We start from the raw sequence: 18,809 nt of genomic DNA, 5'->3' as shown, positions 1-18,809 counted from the left end.
TGATATTACTAAACAAGAAAGAAAGAAAGGTAGTGGGGTTGGGAAAGAAGGAAGGGAGAACAGAACTCTATAAAGCTTTCTTCTGTAAGATGATAATGACATGTCTTGATTCAACCAGCAGGTAAAGGGATGGGTAGTTTGCTGGACCCCGTGTGTGCATGTGCACACATTGAAAGACATGCCTGCTCATGTGTCTCTTTGTGCCTGTGGCTTGCTTCTGATAGTTACATGCATGAAACGGTTATTGCCTGAAACACACTGCTTTTTGTTTCCATTTAACTTCCAACAGACCAGAAGTAAATTTGAAGAAATTTTCCGGCTGCCTCCGAGATATTGAGGTTTCGAGAACACCATATAATCTCCTCAGCAGTCCTGATTGTGTTGGTGTCACCAAAGGATGCTCCTTGGAGGTTGGTCTGGTTTGAATGGCTCCTGAACACCTTCTCCTCAGGTGTCTCCTAGGTCATATGGTGATGCTTTTGCACGGACTACTTCCATGTTCCCATGCTTTAAAATCCTACCGATGCTCATCTTAACTCTTCATACATTATACCGCAAGATGGAAGTGCAGGCCCATGTTCAATTGACCTGAATGGTACCATGAAAACCCCAGATCGGAATGCAACTACCCACCTGAATAGAGCACTGTGATACCCATGTTTAATATCATCTCTTTTCGGTTTCTATCTAGTCCCAACATTATTTTCCCCTTCCCCATATTTTTACAATCTATTTTAAATTCCTGTGATCCAAATGGATTGTTACCAAAATAGTCTTGCTGCCATTGAAGCAACTTTTTTTAGGAGTCAATAGAGCTGCCCCTTTGGATTTCCAAGACTGTAAATCTTGATAGACGCAGACAATTTCCTCTTTCTCCTGAGGAGTAGCTAGTGGATTCAAACTGCTAACCTTGTGGTTAGCACAGTAGTAAGTTGCAGTTTCCACTAAAATCTTTAGTGAACATCATCTTGTTTAAAGCTTCGGAGTCAAACATCCTTTTCATTGAACTCCCTGTCCTTTGGCACCGTCTAGGAACTGTGGCACCAATGTGCTGAAGAAGTGTCTTGGAGAAGACTGCTTGGGATTTTTAAATCACCATGAGGTTAAGTTTGAGCTACAGTCCCAGGGATGCTCAGTGTCTCCTCCTCTCTGTGGCTCCAGCCCTCCAGCAGCCCCCAGCTGTACTTGACTGTTCTATACTAACTTTCTTCATAGGGGTTGCAGAGAGAAACTCAGGTCAGAGCTCTTCGCTCTTAAAATATCTACAACCCAGAAAGTACTGACATCAGCAAATGTCAGTAAGAATGTTACGGGCTCTCAAAACTGATGTGCTTTTTATAAAAAAAGGAAAATGTCAAATACACTGGTGGATGTTAATTACGCTGAGAATATACAACTGTTCATTCTGATTGCTTCCTCCAATTAAGATTATTTTAAAGCACTCCTGTAGAATCCACACCCCTGGGTAGTGAATGGTTAACAAGCTTGGCTACTAGCCCAAAGGGTGGCGCTCCCACTGCACCCAAAGTAACCTCAGAAGAAAAGCATGTTGGTCTACTTCCCAAAAATCCCACCCACTGACATCAAGTCAGTCCCAACCCATAGCAACCGGATATGGGGATACCAAGGCTATATGTTTATGGGAGCAGAAAGCCTCATCTTTTTCCCAAGGAACAACTAGTGGGCTTGAACAGCCAACCTTGTGGTTAGCAGTCCACCACTTACTTGACAAAAAAATCAGCCTCTGAAAATCCTATTAGGACAGTTCTGCACTGACGCCTGTGAGGTTGCCATGGGTCAGAATTGGCTTGATGCCCTGGGCTTATGGGATTTAGGGCAATGCAGGGAGAAGGGGGGGGGAGTTAAAAAAGAATTCATTGTATGACTTCAGGGATTGAAGGCTGGAAAAGAACTACCAGACACACTTTATTGTTTGCAGCTGGGTGTTCCATTTGAAATCTCCAACCTGAGGAGCTTTGGAATGAAGAAAAAAGGAAATATATAAAGAATTAAAGTTCTAAGGATTGACACCAGCTTCTTAAAGAACATTTCACTCCGTTTTAATCTTCCAAGCCTTCACTCGTATCCACATTCAAAAGATATGCACGAGGATGAGACCTGTCCGGAAAATGAATAGCCTCTATGTGTGGAAATGATGATTCTGTAAAGGCTCTTTGCAGTAACCAGGAATTATTTTGCCACTGAAATACGAGGCTGAAATTTTATGTGAATAAATATTAAAAACGCTGCATGGTGGTTTTATCTAAAATATCCAAAACTCCATGGTTTGGAAATTGGAATTGAATGTAGATGAAACATTGCCCATGCTGATGCCATTTAACTGGCCTGAAACACAGGCAAGGGGGGCTCTTTTAAAGGGGTCCTGTTTTGATACCAGCAAAATCCAACAGATTCTCAGAATAAAATACCCTCCATCTATCAGAAGTGATTATGGGATCTGTGTTTGCTGACAGAGAGTTATCCTTGCACATTTAAGTGACCAATAAACATGTATATCACGAGTCTGTTTATTGGTAGGGTGGGAAGGTGAAGGAGGAAGGGAAGGGATGAGAAGGAGAGAGAAAACGAATGAGTAAATGAGTTCTAAAAAGCCATACGCTTCTCTACCGCTTTGGTGACAGCATAGTCGTTGCTCTACCAACTTCCTATTCTTTCAGGTCTGAAATGTTATTTTTTAAAATTCTATCATCTGGCAAAAGAAACGGTACTATTTTAGCTTTTGAGAAAAGTCTGGACTATTCAATGTTTGGTTTATTTTGGTTAAGATTCAGGGTTGTGTGATTAATTTACGGTGGACACAGTGTTTTTGCATATTTGATAGCGGCGACTGTCTTCGGAGCAGGAATGTTGACAGAGAAAGTGGTACTGCTTTCCCTGAAAAGAGAAACAATTAGTTTATAGCACATATTAACAAGACGAGAGTGTTTTCCAGGAAGATGTAGCAAGGCGAATTTAAACCAAAGAAAATGTAATTCAATCAGAACTATCTCTATTGTAAGTCAAAAGTTCTAGATTGAAATCTTGGGTCACAGTGATGAATTTAACTCGTGCCTTAGGAGGAGTCAATGTAACAAGTAGGTAGAAACAAAATCAAACCAACCCCACTGCCTTCCCACCAATCTTTACTCATAAAACAGCGTAAGACGGTGCCAGAAGGCTTCCAAGGCTATAAATAATTTGGTGACAGATGTACATGGTGCTTTTTTAACTGATCTTTAACTCTCTATGTTATTGTGGATTTTCATTCTTTCTCAAATAAAAGGGAATTTCATAACAAGAGTGATATAGAGACATTATTTTAAATTTTCTTTTCTAATGTATTTTCTCATTTTCACTTTTTGCTGCAGAATGTTCACATAGTAAACTTCCCAAAGCCTGGATTTGTAGAGTTGACCCCTATGCCACTTCATGTAAGAACCGAAATCAACCTGTCCTTCAGCACCAAGAACGAGTCTGGGATCATTCTCCTGGGAAGTGGAGGGACATCAGCAACACCTAGAAGAAAACGAAGACAGACTGGACAGGTACGCCCATTACTAGCTCTGACAGCATCCCTCTAATATTTCTGTGACAATTGGTTTGCAAAGAACTGGGAGGGTTTTATCAATGGCTTGTATATTTTTATATCTGTGTCATTTATTTCTACAATCATCTCAGTCATCCAGGAACGAACATTTCTAACCCCATGCCACCACCGCTTATCTGTCAGTTTGCCATGGGCTGGTGGGGTGTGTGATGTTGGAGCCTATGTCTGTCACTGGTACTTAACACCAGCAAGTCCACCATGGTGATCAGCCTTCTGCGGAGCTCCCAGACTAAGAAGAGATTACAGGGAAGGAATAGGCTGCTCTCCTCTGAGGGATTAGCCACTGAAACCTGATGAACAGAAGTGAAATATTGCCGCCTACAGTGCCAGGACAACACTGAAAATAAACTATGGAAGACCTACCGTCCCAAAGCAAGGTCTCGAGATCTTTGTCTGCGATGGCACAAGTCTCAACATGGGAAGAAGCAGCAGTACATCTCCATTCATCATTAGAACATGAAATGCAAATCTAGGAAATTGGAAGTTGTAGAAAAGGAAATGGAATAAATAAAGATCAGAATCCCAAGTAGGCAATGGGCTATAACTGGATGTGAACCGTTTGGAGGCAGACACGCATATGACTGGTTGTGCCAAGAATGACACATTTCTTGTCAAAAATAATATTTCAAGATCTGTCAAGAAAAAATCATGCCCCAACTTAGAATTTTGGATGTTTTGTAGGCAAAAGAGAGACCAAGGCAGAAAGCATCAAAGGAAGATGGAATGAATACAGAATCCTTATACCAGAAAGAGTTGGTTGGCGTTGAACTATTTCAAGAGGTAGCATATAATCAAAACCTGATGGCGCCAAAAGAAAAAGTCCAGCTACACTAAAGACAAAAGTAAAAAATCAGCTTCACTCTGGGGGAAGGTAATAGGAGCTTCAGGAACTAATGGAAGATCAATTGAAATGTTTTGATAAATGATGCATTCTGGAAGCACTCACTAGTCTAGGCCAATACATTTGGAAGACGGATACCTGGACAGCCTACTGAAAGATAGCCATAATGCGCACAGTCCAAGGAAAGGTGAACCACCAACACTCAGAAATTACAGACAGTATTATTAATTTTGCATGCAAGAAAAAATGTTGCTTGTACAACACCCCTTCCCCCCACACACACTCAGGGGACAAACAACAGGAACATGGGTAAAGGGACACAGTAAAATAGGAAAGTAAATGTTTATAAATTATCAAGAGTTAGTGAGGGTGGGAGGGGAGGGAATGGGGGTGGAAGAAGAGCTGCAAACAAGGGCTCAAGTAAAAAGAAAATGTTTAGAAATGATGATGGCAACATATGTACAAATGTGCTTCACACAATTGATATATGGATTGTTCTAAGAGCTGTAAGAGCCCCAATAAAATGGTTTATTATTTTAAAAAGAAAGAAAAGATAAAAATAAATCAACAGAAAACTTATCTCTCAATCCCACTCCTGATGCCATAATACAGTCTAAATACTGGGGTCCAACTTTTAAAGGTAGCAATCTTCGGTTATTCGGCAAAATCTTGACCCTAAGGTCATGTTGAAAGCTCTGAGGGAACTTCCCAGGTCTGGGTGCTGTCATTCTTTCCTGTCTTTGTGTCCCTCCGTACCTTCAGTTGTGTCTTCACCTTTAACCGACCCCTTCAACCAGTTTGCTCAGTGAAAAAAGGTCGTAGGCATCATTTAGCCTGCCATGACCAGACTAGAATGTGATACAAAATAGACGCTTAAATCAATTCTGGCACTTAATATTTAAAAACATATAGCATGATGTAGAACATCTTAGTCATTTCCCTAAAAATAAAAACCTAACAAAATATTTGCCAATAGAATCCAAAGGTGTACAAAATATTTTTAGTACATCAAGATTAAATTGAATTATCTCAGGAATACACAAGTGATTTAATACTAGAGTATATATATATATATATACATAGACATCAAGAGATAAAAAAAATATTTAAAAGCGTTTTGCATCAATTCATGTCTAAAGGAAATAAAACAGAAAACCAAAGCATAGTAAGTAGGAAAGGGAGGGAACTAGTACCGGAATCATCTGTAAAATGGCTGTAACAGAGACACCCAGTAGGAAGACATTGGAAGTCAATTTTTAGTGTATACATATATGCATATATATGTACATTTATAAACATTTATGTATGCATGTATATGGTCAAATACTGGAACTCAATTTTCTATATATATGCATATACATGCACACTTGTAAATATTTATATATACATGTATATGGTAAAACACTGGAACTCAATTTTCAGTGTGTGCATGTACATATATATGGTGAAACATGTGTATCTCATTATATATATATACACCATAACAACAAGAAGCTATCAACCATAGCAGATACTGTGTTATTGTCCAAAGTAGAGTGGAAATGGCATTTTTAATATTTTAGCATTTCAATAAGGAAGGTCTCGTTGGAAACTTACCATAATAACTGCTGTCTGAAAGTGGAGGTGATCTCAAACAGTTCAATCTGTTCTAGAACCAATATTGGTAAAATTGGCACATTTTCTTTTCTAAAGGTCAACATTTTGATACCCACAGGTTATTTGTGAATATAGTTGGCTAAATGAATTTGCAGTATCAAATGGTCAATTAGCTATGAAAAGGTTAATTGGTTGAGAATCGCACAGTTGCCCCTTCCTGGCCCTCTGAACATGTTGCGTGAGGCACCGAACTGTGTAGCTCAGTATCCAATGGCTGGAGACTTGGTGGCTTTGCTCGAAATGTGCCAGTATCGCAGGTGACCCCTGCAGAACCAAGATGACCACGGTGTCCAGATGCCCCAGGGTTATAGCACATGCAGAGCCTGCCCTGTCGATAGCTTCGGGAGGAGAACAGCATTCATAATCTGCCCATAATCGGCCATCAGAACCAGACTGGTTGCTATGGTAACTGTAGCGAGACGAAGCCCATCCTCCTCCTATCTGAATGTGGGAGACAAGATGCATGTGTGTGATAGCAAACTAGCCCAACCAGTCCGGAGAGCAAAATGGGAGTTTAAATCCTCCAAACGCCCTGAGGTTGAGATGAAGACCGGTTTCCAGCAGCTAAGGGTCCACCTGTGAATGGAAGGGAGAGGGATTTTCGCAGGCCCCTCTTTTGATGCCTGGTTGGTTTCGTTCGGTGAGAAGCCCCATCACAAGCACAGCTGTTACTCTCGGCAGCTCAGTTCCATTTTGCAGGGAAATGCTATGTATGTTACAGCGTCTACTGCCTAAATCATCTAACCAGTCACAAACAGCAAATTAGCCCAAAGGTACTTCCAGCTGCCTTCGTATACTGCTGCAGAAAACAGTGAGTCTTACTTCCCCAGGAAGATCCCCAAAAGGGTGATTTGCAGTTGTATCAGAGGACCTGGACAGCCAAGCCACATCTGAGCCTCCTGCTTACCCTTCAATAACCATTTGCTATTGCAGGCCTATTATGCGATATTCCTGAACAAAGGCCGCCTGGAAGTGCAGCTCTCCACGGGGCCACGAACAATGAGGAAAATTGTCATCAAACCAGAGCCGAGACTGTTTCACGACGGGAGAGAACATTCTGTTCATGTCGCCAGAACCAGAGGGTAACAATGGCACTTGAGCAATCACTTTTAAACAACCTACAAACTAACCTACCCACTAACCCTAGCATGAGGCTCTCCCGACCCTTTGTGCGCGAGGGGGTGTATTAGACCTTGCAGAGTCACGGGCGGGCGGGGGGGGGGGGGGGGGAGCGTTTCCTGCCCTTTGCATTGTGTACTTCAGGGATTTCACCTGCCTTGGTTCTTGGTTCTTGAAGATCTGCTAAGAGCCTTTCTATTTAGTTCACTGCCCTTCCCCACCTATGGGAAACACCAGCTGCATCTTCTGAAGCCACAGATAACAAAAGGCTCAGCTCTCTCCCCTCTCAGCTCCTCAGATAGGTGGGCGCAGATCAGAGCGCACAGAACAGGTCTGTGGGAAGCGGCAGCCTTTGGCTGCTCTCTCATTCGGGTTCCGATGCGGGGATGGCAGCTGCTTGAAAACCTGTCGCAGCTAAAGAGCCTGGCAGCAGCTGCAGGACCCACTGGGCACTGCTAGGTGCACTGCACGCTCCCCAGCGTGGGCCTGAGCCCGGAGAGGGAGTCACAGCACCAGGGAATCAAGTGAACCAGGATTAGATGGACGCCCTGTGGTCTGTGAGGGCAGGGGCCCTTTCCGCAGACCCATGTGAGCCACTGCATCTGAGAATTGACCATAATCGTGTATAACTTGATTTCACAACATTGCAGTATATGATACTTGCTTTATTGGGAAAGTCATTTGAATTTTTCATCAAAATATTGTATGACAACTCCACGAGGTAATTAGTTTAGAAGGACAATTAGAGAGAAAGAAAGCAGAAGCTCAGAGACTTTAGGGACTTCCAATTCCCAAACCAGTTATTCACTTATTAGACTGAAGACAAAAGAAAAACTGAACATCAAACTTATTGAACCTCAAAACACAAAGAATACCTTTAAATATGACAACAGTATACGCATCTAACAGTACTTCAATAAGCAACTACTGTTCTTCGGTTTAAATACAGTTTCTAATTGTCCTCCTACAGGTTAGATAAGCAGTGAGGATTTTTTATCTTCTAAATCGATAGAAAAGATTTTCCTGGCTCACAGGCTGATTTTATAGACCAGTGTTTCCCAATGTGGGCAGTGCTTCCCTTGGGAAGCACTGGAAAGTTCCAGAGGGGCTGCCCAGGCAGATACCTATACTTTATCCTGGATTGTGGACTCTAGTACAAAGTTTTGCATGTCCACAGGTGCTCTGAGTAAAAGTTTGTTTTTTTTTCTTCTGAGAAGGCAAAATAAGTTTGGGAATCTATAATCCAGACGGTGAAGTTGTATGTTGAAACAGTTCCAAGTAGTCATACAAAGCCTCTACTGACAAACATGTTTAGTGCCCATGATTAAGACAAATGAGGGATCAAAGCCTGGACATAGGACGTCGACTAATCTAATAGCTAGATAGTGCAGTTATGGTCTCTGAGGAGGAAGACACGCTGAATTTTTCCTCATTTGAATCTTTGGAAATGGTTTACGATACTGGTTTTGCATTCCTTGTAGAATAGATTTTAAGCCATTTGGAAAATTTTATTCCTCATTATTGTGGGAAGAATTTTAATGTCTTTATAGTTTAATGATTTTTCAATAAGCAAAGGAAGATTCTCAAAATTTAGTTGACAAAAAAAAACATCCAACACGCAGCATTTCTTGCAGTGAGAGCATCGGTAAATTCCCCAACGCATTAGGATGCTGTACTAAGGTGTCCTTTCGCAGGTGTTTCTTCAAAAGGACATTTTATTATGCCAGCTTCACAGCTGTTGGCCATCAATCCAACCTTTATTTGATTAAGCTCTGTGTATAGTACATCACTGAAAACTGGCCATTCAGTTAATTGGCCATATAAACAAACAGTTTTGCCATTCACCATTAATTATAGGAGAGTGTATTGGGCGTATTAGTGTGGAGTCACAACCACTCCGTTCCAAAACCAGAACCCATTTGCTACCGCAGTGCCCCAGTCAGCATTTTCAGGTCAAAAAGCGATCATCATCTACCCTGTAAACAAGGGCTACCATAAACTGATTAGCCTGAGATCACTAATGACCTTTAGAACTCACCCAGAAACATTTTTAATGCTTCAAAAGCCAACTTGTGGCATGTTGTCTATCAAATACTAAATCATGCCTTTATGCCTGTAGCAATATGCTTTGATCACACATGAGGAGATATTTACCAACGTCGTCTAGCTAGTGAAGGACCCAACCAGAATTCAGCCCCTCCATTACGTTCAGCCAATTCTTTATCCTTTCTTTTTATTGTGGCTTCCATGACTTGAAGTACTTTATACTGATTACAGAACTCTGATTAATTGAGGATATTTGCTTTCTCCCAAGACTTTTCAGAAAACCAATGTTGAACATCACTTTTTCTCCTTCAAACCCTAGGTGAGGGATTGCTTTTAATCTCACATAGTAAAATCAATGGATTCTTACCCCAAACCAAACTTCTTACAATTGTTCTTGCTCTCCTCTCTCCCCATCTGTCTTCTTCTTAATTCTCTCTTCTTTTCTAATCCCCCTAACACTCAAAATTCTCACAGTTAGTCACTCCATCACATAATCTCTTGGTTCTTCCATGACTCCTGATTTCTCTTTCTGTTTTACATTCTAATGCTTCCTCTGAGCCCATCTTTGGGGCAAGAAGTTCTTCCTGGACTGTCAGAGCCTAGAGCAGCTGCTTAAGCAGTAAGATCATAGATTGTTGGCGTTCCCCTCTGGGAAAGCATTCTTCCCCCAAGCCTTCCCACATTAGGGACAGAATTGGTGCTATCCCCTGATTGCTTGAAGTAGACTTTTTAAATTTCCATTTTATAAATGAATGAAATGAGACTGAGTGAGATGAAATACTTTATCCCAGATCACACAGATAGTAAACTTCCAAGCCAGTCCTTAATCCCAGCCTGTTACTTTTTAAAAGCCGATGATCAATCTACATCCCCACCCTGTGAACTCCTATGAAAAGATCTCTATCATGGACCTAGGAGCAGACTCAGACTGGAAGGAGTCTGTGCTGGAAGCTGGGAGTTCTTGGCTCTTTAAAAATGCTAATCAAGAGCAGAACTTTTCTCTCCTCAGATGAGTTTCATAAGGCCTTGAGAGCTCTCATTAAAATTCCTCAGAGTGTTTCTGTATCCTGTTAGTAAGAGGTTGCTTTTCACAAAAGAGAAAATGGGGCTGTGGGTAGGAAGGACTTCTCAGTGAGTCACACATACTCAGAACTCAGTCTTAATGGTCTTGTCAAACCACCAGCACTTTTAGCTAAGGTCCAACGTAGGGTTGACACTTTTAATGTAAGGCTGAACCTCCTGATTTTGGTACGCACATCCTTCCAGAACACACACTACGGGTCAGTTGCTTCTATTTTCCTATTGATCAAAGTCTAACCTGCCTCTTGTGCATCCCTGAACAGCTACATCTGGGGGCCATAGAGTCATCTACCTTTGATTCCATTGTCTTGCATCTGAGTGTCCAAAAGTGGGCCATTCCTTAGTGCCAATTCTGAGCATCTTCTCTCTAGCTTGTGTCTGGTTCTGCATGTAGTTGTTCCTAATAAAACCAAGCAAGATGTTGCTTCAGAGTGAAATTTTTCACCCACAGAGATTGGTTTTCTCTGTAAGGAGGAAGTAAGTTTTCAGTAATCCATTCAGGATCCTTAGGTTAGTGACTAACACTTATGACTAATACAGACATGCTGACTGCTGGTATTGAAACTCAAAACCTTGCTCCTGGAACAAAAGAGAAGATGTCTTTAGTCATGTTCATCTTCAGAACTCTTTGTCTCCTTCTGATTCTTTGCCCCAGGATCCCACGGGTGTTTTGAATGAGTAGCATGAGGTTCTCCATTAGTAATGTGAGTTATCTCTGAGAAGCAAATTAGGGGAAAATCATTTCAAGGAGCAATTAGCATGGTTCACTCCTGCCTCTTCCATTCAAAAGTCAGCAGCTACATTCTTTATTAATGGTACTGTAGGCGCTGCTGTTGATTCCTGCAATCTAAGCTCTCAGGAGGACCGTTTGTCCCCTAGCAAGAAGATAATAGCTAACACAAACCAAGAAAAAAAGAGCCAAACAAAACGTGACCCCACGCTGTGCAAAACCCACTGAGCCTTTCACGATTAGGCAGTACTACAGCCTAGAAGCCTCAGCCCTTGCACGCTGCCGAACACAGTTGTCAGCTCCACCAGAGGCTAATGTCGCAGCTACACCATTGCCTAACTGGAGTAAACTCTTGGGGAGAGTTAATAAAGGAGACAGAGGGACAAGAAACAATAGCATGTTCTCAGTGTAGAGCGCATTTTGGTCCACAGGAGGAGGGGTGAGGGGACAGTAGGAAAGAGTCCTGTGATTTCCAAATTGTTGAACATATGTATCTTATACTTTTCTATTTGTGATATTTCACCAGCATCTTTAGCATCCAAGTGGATGAAAATAAAAGGCATGTGCAAAACCTGACGATAGAGCAAGCGATTGAAGTTAAAAAGTTCTTTGTGGGAGGCGCTCCACTGGAATTTCAACCTCCCCCCCTCAGAAATATTCCTCCTTTCGAAGGCTGCATATGGAACTTGGTTATTAACTCTGTGTAAGTCTGTCTCTTATATTTCTTCCTTCAGGTATGTGGATCCCTATGGCTTTCACACTGTCCAAAATTTTGTGGTAAAAGAACTGAGAGTAAGGAATCAATGATCTTTGAGTTACATTTGTAAGATTATATGGATAGCGTTTTATTTAACAAAAAAGGCAGAGGAGAGAACCTGATTTAATCATAAGGAAGCAAATCAATCAAAACAAGATAAAATATTTTATTTTAATTATATTCCATTAGCCTTGTGGACTTTGCACAGCCTGTATCCTTCAAAAATGCAGACATCGGTCACTGCGCGACACAGAAGCTCCGTGAGGATGAAAATGGAGCAGTTCCTGGTGAAATAGTCATCCACCCAGAGCCGTCGCCCGCACCCACCCACCCTGGGCTCCCCCCAGTCCTGGCGCATGTAAGTGTTGACAATCCCAGAGTTTCCAGTCTTCCAGTCAGCGCTCTGGGTCATTTTCTGAAAGACAATCCAAAATCCCTAATATATCCATACTGCTAGAAGTGGAACAAAGGGAGCCAATTCTAGCAGTGTGATGTGCCAGAAATATGAAAAGCTCTTCTGCTCGCATCCTCCTTAAATGACTTTGTTTATGTATCTGTCCTCCTTTAAGTTTTCTGCAAACAAAATATTACATGTTTTCACTTGAAACATTGGAATGCACAGAAACATCCAAACAGTCAATAAAACTAACCCCATCATGCTACCACGCGAGGCAGCCATACGGATTTTCAGTTCCTTTTATGTGCCTTTTATATACTAGAGCCATGCTGCTAGGAATCCTGTTCTTACATTCTGGTAATTGATCATAAAGACCGTTGTAAACATGTAAGTGCCTGTGTATGTATGCATGTATGTACGCACACACATGTTCATGGGATGGGAGACAGTACACCCAGCATGGGTTCCCGTCTCAGCATTCTCACCTCTGAGCTGCATGAACTGGGGAATCTATTTATTCCATCTACCCGTCAGTCTGCTCATCTGCAGAATGACCACAGTAATGGCAGATAGGACAAAAGACTTATCAGGAGGATGATAAGGCTTAAAAGAATTGAAATGATCGTGCATTTCAATAGTGCAGCATCTGGCACGATGACACAGCATATCTATTGTGTAATAAAGATATTACTAGTTTTAAATGCTTGCACTGTGCCAATCACCGTTTCCATACAACAGTATATTATACATGGGTGTGTGTCTTTTACCATATGTATTCTAATAAGTACACAAATTATATATGCATACTTTTTGTTCAGAAACTCACTTTAATAAGTATCCTGATTTAAGTGAATCAACTAAGATTTAGCTAATTCACACACCGAGGTGGTAAACAGTAGGGTAGGAAGTTGAATCCATTGAATCAGATTCCAAAGTTTGACATCTATCACTGCCGTCACAATGTATTTTATCTCTTTCCCACTAGGGGCCGCTTAGATTGTTTCCAGGTATTTTTTCCACTATGAGAGACTATGCTTGCTATCAGTTCTGCTTCCAAAAATTCAAACTTAGTCACTGAATCACTTCTAACTCATAGTGACCCTGTAGGACAGGGTAGAACTGCCCACTTTGGGTTTCCAAGACTTCAAATCTCTACAAGAGTAGACTGGCTCATCATTCTGCCTTGGGAGCAGCTGGTGAGCTTGAACCTCTGGCCTTGTGATTAGCAACCCTGTGCCTAACCCACTACACCACCACAGCTCCTGTTATATCTGCTTAGTTTCTTAAAAAGTGTCTTCGATGGAGATTTATGAGGTCAAAAGATTACCATGCTCAAGGGCCTCACTGCATAGACCTGCACTGCGTTCTCCAAGGGTTGCACCGATTTCCACAGCAGTCCGCAGCAACAGCAACGGATTCCCACACACCGCCAGTGAATCACAAAGGGCCATCTCCCCACACTTGACAGCGCAGACTCCATGCTGATAACCCTTTCTAACTGATGGGGGCGGGGGGGGCATGTTGTCTTGAAGGCAGGTTTTGAAGTCTCTTAAACATTTCACTTCTCCTTCGGTTCCATGATGGAATTGGTTGTGTTACAGCGCAGTCAGTTGCTGGCCTGTAGGAGTAGATATCAAAAAGCAATGCAGACGCTAATGTCAGAGAAACTCCTCACTTATTCTCTCACTGCTATTGAAACAGTTCTAACTCGGAGCAATCCTGTAGGACAGCCCTGTGGGGTTTTGAGACTTTCGTTCTTTACAAGAGTTGAAAGCCTCACCTTTCTCCTGTGCAGCAGCTGGAGGTTTTGAACTGCTGACCTTGCAGTTAGCAGCACAATGTGTAATCAGTCCACTAACCCAACAGGACTCCTTTATTACTTGCTAGCAGCATCATTTTCTTCTCCGTGAAATTTAGATATTAAGCTAAGTAGCCAATATTGGAGTTCTGATGAGGGATTAAATGAGATAGTCTATGCGAAAATGGCTTGGAAATTGGAAGAAACAAAATGTTTTCTTGGCTATTTTATGATTTTACTTCTGGCCAGAACCTTCCCTCAGGAAAAGAAAGCTAATGCTACCCCTTCTCTTCCATCCCCTAGACTTCAGGATGTATTGTCAACTGAAGGCTTCAAAAGCATCACGAGAGTTTCTTGACCTGGGATTCTAATATTCATATACAACACAGTTTCTATTAAAAATAAAAACCAACACCCAAGTACTAAACGTTATCACTAGCACTCCTTACACTACATGTTTTCATGCATGGAAGGAAGCCTTGTCGATCATCTGGTCCATCTGCTATCTTAATGCCTGTCATTTGTCATGATCCCCAGTGGGCACTTGCACCCATTGTTGGAGCATTTTAGAGATAAAGGTTTTACATTGTCATTCCAAAGCAAATCCTTGATGGCAGAAGTGGGAGAGAGGCAAGGTTTTCTACTCCTTTAAACACTTACGGTCTCAAGAACACACATACCTTACAGATAAGGTTACTGTGAGTTGGAATCGACTCGATGGCAGGGAGAGGGAAGCTATTACAGAGGTCTTGGTCATATTGAAGTAAAACCACCTCTATATAACTTCTATGTAATTATTGTGTTTCTGCAGCTGAATTAAACTGATAGACTCTTTTGTCAAGTCGATCTTCAAGAGTTAAAACTAGCTAAGTCTTCGGATTTGCCCAGGCCAAATCCTCCCTTATCCTAGATATTCTTCATATGACCTAATTTCTAACTCCATATCCCTATCAATCAATATTCTTTTCAAAATAGGAGGCCTAGAATCGACCATAATTCTCAAGGCAGAGTGTTAAAACCAGGGGACACTAGGACACGTCCTTCCTCTGCTGCGTCATCACATGTCTAGGAATGCACTGGATAACTCATTAATATTTTTGACAAATAACAGTGAGATACCGTCTCTAGTCAATCACTCTCCCACAGGCCTTCTGATCATTTCCGCCTGTCTTGAGTGGATGCTCTCTGAAGGTGGTAGGGTATGGGTATTTGTGGCCTGCCTGCTGCCCCTCCAGTGGTCACCTTGCTTTTCTAAATACCCACACAGGTTTTTTTTCCCCCAATCTCAATCATATCCCTCTGTGGTTTCTTGAATTCACATGTTTCCTTCTCTCTGAGATTAACATACTTACCCATCTGGAACTGAAGATTTTAGCTCATTTAAGTTTTCTTATAACCTTCTGTTCTAATTCTAACTTCCATTTCCTCTCAGCAGTGTGTTTTAACTTTTCCAACACAGAGTATGCATTTAGTTGGCAATGCAGAACAAACGAGAAGAGTCTCCGCCCATGTGGTTGTTGTGGAATCATAGGCCATTAGAGCTGGAGGAGACCTTGAGGGTGTGAACTGGTAATTCACATGTTAGGAAGAGCAGCCCGCAAGCCTAGTGAATGACTCGAGCTCACACACGTTTGTCAGAGTCGGCGCTAAACCTGAGAGGCCTAAATTTCAGCTGCCACTGTTCCTTATTTTGCACACTATAATTATTTATGAGTGTGTGGTCATAGATTTATATACACACACACACATATACATATTTAGAATTTCCATCTCTGTTGAATTGTAATACTTTAGAATTTCACATTATGGAGCTATACTTATCATCTCTTTGAATTTATGTTCTTATTTTCTTTGTTTTTATTTTGGCAGGGGAGTACCTTTTAAAAATTACTAGAATTTGAATGCTTGACAATTTATTTTTTAAAACATTTATTAAGAGCGTCCTACATGCAAAGATTGATAAGAGCGCAGCACTGTTAGCAAGTAAGAGAAAGAGAGAGATTTGAGAAAGGCAGTCCCGGGCACAAATGACACGAGCAAGTAGCTATGTGAATATGGCCAGGGTGGCAAATAAGTAGACGCCCAGCCAGCACCGCTGTGCCCACAATTCATGACCTGCTGAGCAGAAGACAAATAAGCAGCTGGCACGCGGCCTAAGAACCATACAATTGTAGGGATGGTTAAGCACTTACTTGCAAACTAAAAGGTCAACGGTTTGAATCCACCAGGCTCTACTAGAGAACGATGGGAGTGCCTGCCGCCTTAAAGGTGACAGCCTTGGACACCCTATGAGGGAGTTCTTCCCTGTCCTTTGGGGTCGCTATGAGTTGGGAAATCAAAACATTGATCCTACACTCTGCCTCTCAGGGTCACCATGAGCTGGAATCCGCTCAAAGGCATTGGGTTTGGGATACTTGGAGTACTTTAACGAGTGCCCACCAGGTGGCAGAATTGTAACATGTTGAGATTGATGAGCCCCTGCGGGGAACCTGATTTTTGTTATTATTTTTACTGCTTTAGCACATCTCAGAAACCAGTGTTTCCAAAACAGTACAGTAGATCATCGTGTCCATAATTATAACATCCCTCATGATCACAGTCACTTAAAGGAGGAAAATTGATCTTGCAATGACCCTGCCTAAGAATGCCTTGTAATGACCTCCTTTGACTGAGCCCTGGAGAGGTAGTGGCTTGTGTGTTGGGCTGCTAAGCCCCAGATCGGCAGTTCGAAACCATCAGCCTCTCCACGGGGTCTGGATGAGGCTTTAGGCTCTCATAAATGTTTACAGCCTCAGAAACCCAAGGCCGCAGTTCTACTCTGCCCTTGGGTTACTGTGCGTCAGAACTGACGCATGGCAGCGAGCCTGGGTTAGCTCATTTGAAGACCCTCCCATCCCTCTGTGTTAGCTTAGCTGACTATAGAAAGTGCTGGAAGGCTCCTAACGGCAAGATTATTGTGTTCTGGTGAGAACCATGGAGCAGTTTCTGTACTATCTTACATGTTCTCCTTCAAAATTTTAGAAGTAAGATGTTTGAGAGGCAGCTCCACCCTCACAGTAAGGCTGAGGGGAGAGGGCTTCAGAAAGTTTGTGGAAAATGGAATGGAAAGAGAGCAGGATTTCCTCCTAAACGTATGTGTGCCACCCCCTATGGCGATACTCACTGCCATCAGGACGATGTGGCCCCTCAGGGACCCTATGGAATGGCCTCTGTGCGTTTCCGAGGCTGTAATTCTCACAAGTGGAAAGCCCAGTCTGTCTCCCTTGGAGTGGCTGGTGGTTTCAAACTGCGGGCCTTGTGGGTCACAGCCCCACATGTAACCCCTGCGCCACCAGGCTTCCGCCTATTCCATTAACAGAGGCAATTCTGGGGAAACTCACTAGCTTGTCTTCGCATGTCCTCGTTCGAGGCATGTTTCCAAATATACCCAGGAAGATTTGAGGGAAGTGGGGCTCTCTTTAACCAAAGGAGAGGGGAGATCTAGATTTGAATCACAAAATTTTACCAGATTAAAGTCCAGAGAATTTAGTTCCTGTATACATGATATGTACAAAAATCTGAAAAAGGCCACGTCTCTGTCCCTTTTCAACTGTTGTTTTATAAAGGATGTTGGTCAGAATTTTATTAAAGAAATGACCACAAGTCTATCCACCGCATTGCAAATCCATAATAATAAGCACCTGCCCTGTGTGTTCTGAATAAACGTGAACGGCTCTGGTCCACGTACTGGTTTCATTGTTTACTCTTTGTCTGCTAACTGGCGTGAGTAGAGGGCCACCACTCGCTCCAATCCCCTTGGCCCGTTGACAACACTAATCGGCCACTGTTGGCACCTGTTCCCAAGGCCGATCTGTTGTAGAACTGATGCAGGAAGTCCACTGGGTCGGGGGTCCTGCTTCTTCCGTCTTTGTTTTTTTTTAAGTGGGTGTTTCCTGTAATAACTTGTACACACACACACACACACACACACAAATCCCTACATGAACCACATCCTTTTCTGGGCAGAGCTCTTTCAGAAAATACTTAAGCAGAGCCCTTTCCATCTGCATCTGATAGATTGTAATGGAGAACTGCGCAGCCCAGGACCCACCTGGGAAACAACCGCTCTCTGAGGTAGCAAGCAGCGAGGTCACTGTTAAGGCCATGAGGCCACACAAAATGCTCCCAGACAACGAGCTGCTGTCACGTGTCTATACTTTTAAGCTGCCACCATGGTAATTTCTTAAATGATATTAAGATTGCTATTGAATATTAAACGTTGTATTCCACAACTGGGAGACCCTGAGTGGCACACACAGTTAAAGTGAGGGATTGGTTGCAAACCTACAGGGTGAAAGTTGAGTCCAACCGGAGGACTTCCAAAGAAAGTCCTGGTGAGCCACCCCCAAATAGCAGCCATGGACTCAGAGGTGGGTCTAGCCTGATGCACACGAACTGCCAGTGTGGGAATTCACTCCAGAGCCTCCGTCTCATGTCCATTTGCCATAACTGGACTCACGAGCACAATGAGTACACTCGTGCGGACCCAGTGGGCTGGACGTAATGTTCTTTTAGGCTCTGCAGCATGATTCCCTAATCCCCCAGCACACGTTGATGGTTTCAGCCCCTCAATTTTCCCAGCTGGGGGTTTCAGAGATGTTTCTGCCCTTGTAGGCTTGTGTGTGGCAGGATTCTTAGAGACCTCTGTGGGGAGGCCCGGAGCTACTTATGTGCATCACGATGGCTCTCTGTGCAGGAAAGGCGGTGAGAGATGTGTAAATGTTCTCCGTTCCATTAAT

The 18,809-nt window shown here is 42.5% G+C and overlaps 1 protein-coding gene across 1 annotated transcript in view; it reads left to right on the top strand.

Moving 5' to 3' along the window:
• LAMA2 (laminin subunit alpha 2) overlaps positions 1 to 18,809 on the top strand; it is a 636,281-nt gene that overhangs the window by 600,970 nt on the left and 16,502 nt on the right. The window contains exons 52-56 of the mRNA XM_075554570.1: positions 290 to 410; positions 3,369 to 3,545; positions 7,038 to 7,186; positions 11,606 to 11,782; positions 12,026 to 12,194. Coding sequence (XP_075410685.1) covers positions 290 to 410; positions 3,369 to 3,545; positions 7,038 to 7,186; positions 11,606 to 11,782; positions 12,026 to 12,194 — 793 coding nt within the window. The remainder of the gene's footprint in view (positions 1 to 289; positions 411 to 3,368; positions 3,546 to 7,037; positions 7,187 to 11,605; positions 11,783 to 12,025; positions 12,195 to 18,809) is intronic.

The sequence above is a fragment of the Tenrec ecaudatus genome, chromosome 7, assembly GCF_050624435.1.
Source record: "Tenrec ecaudatus isolate mTenEca1 chromosome 7, mTenEca1.hap1, whole genome shotgun sequence".
NCBI classification, from domain to species: domain Eukaryota; kingdom Metazoa; phylum Chordata; class Mammalia; order Afrosoricida; family Tenrecidae; genus Tenrec; species Tenrec ecaudatus.
Note: the sequence above shows the minus strand (reverse complement) of the source record. Positions and strands in the feature narration are given on the sequence as shown.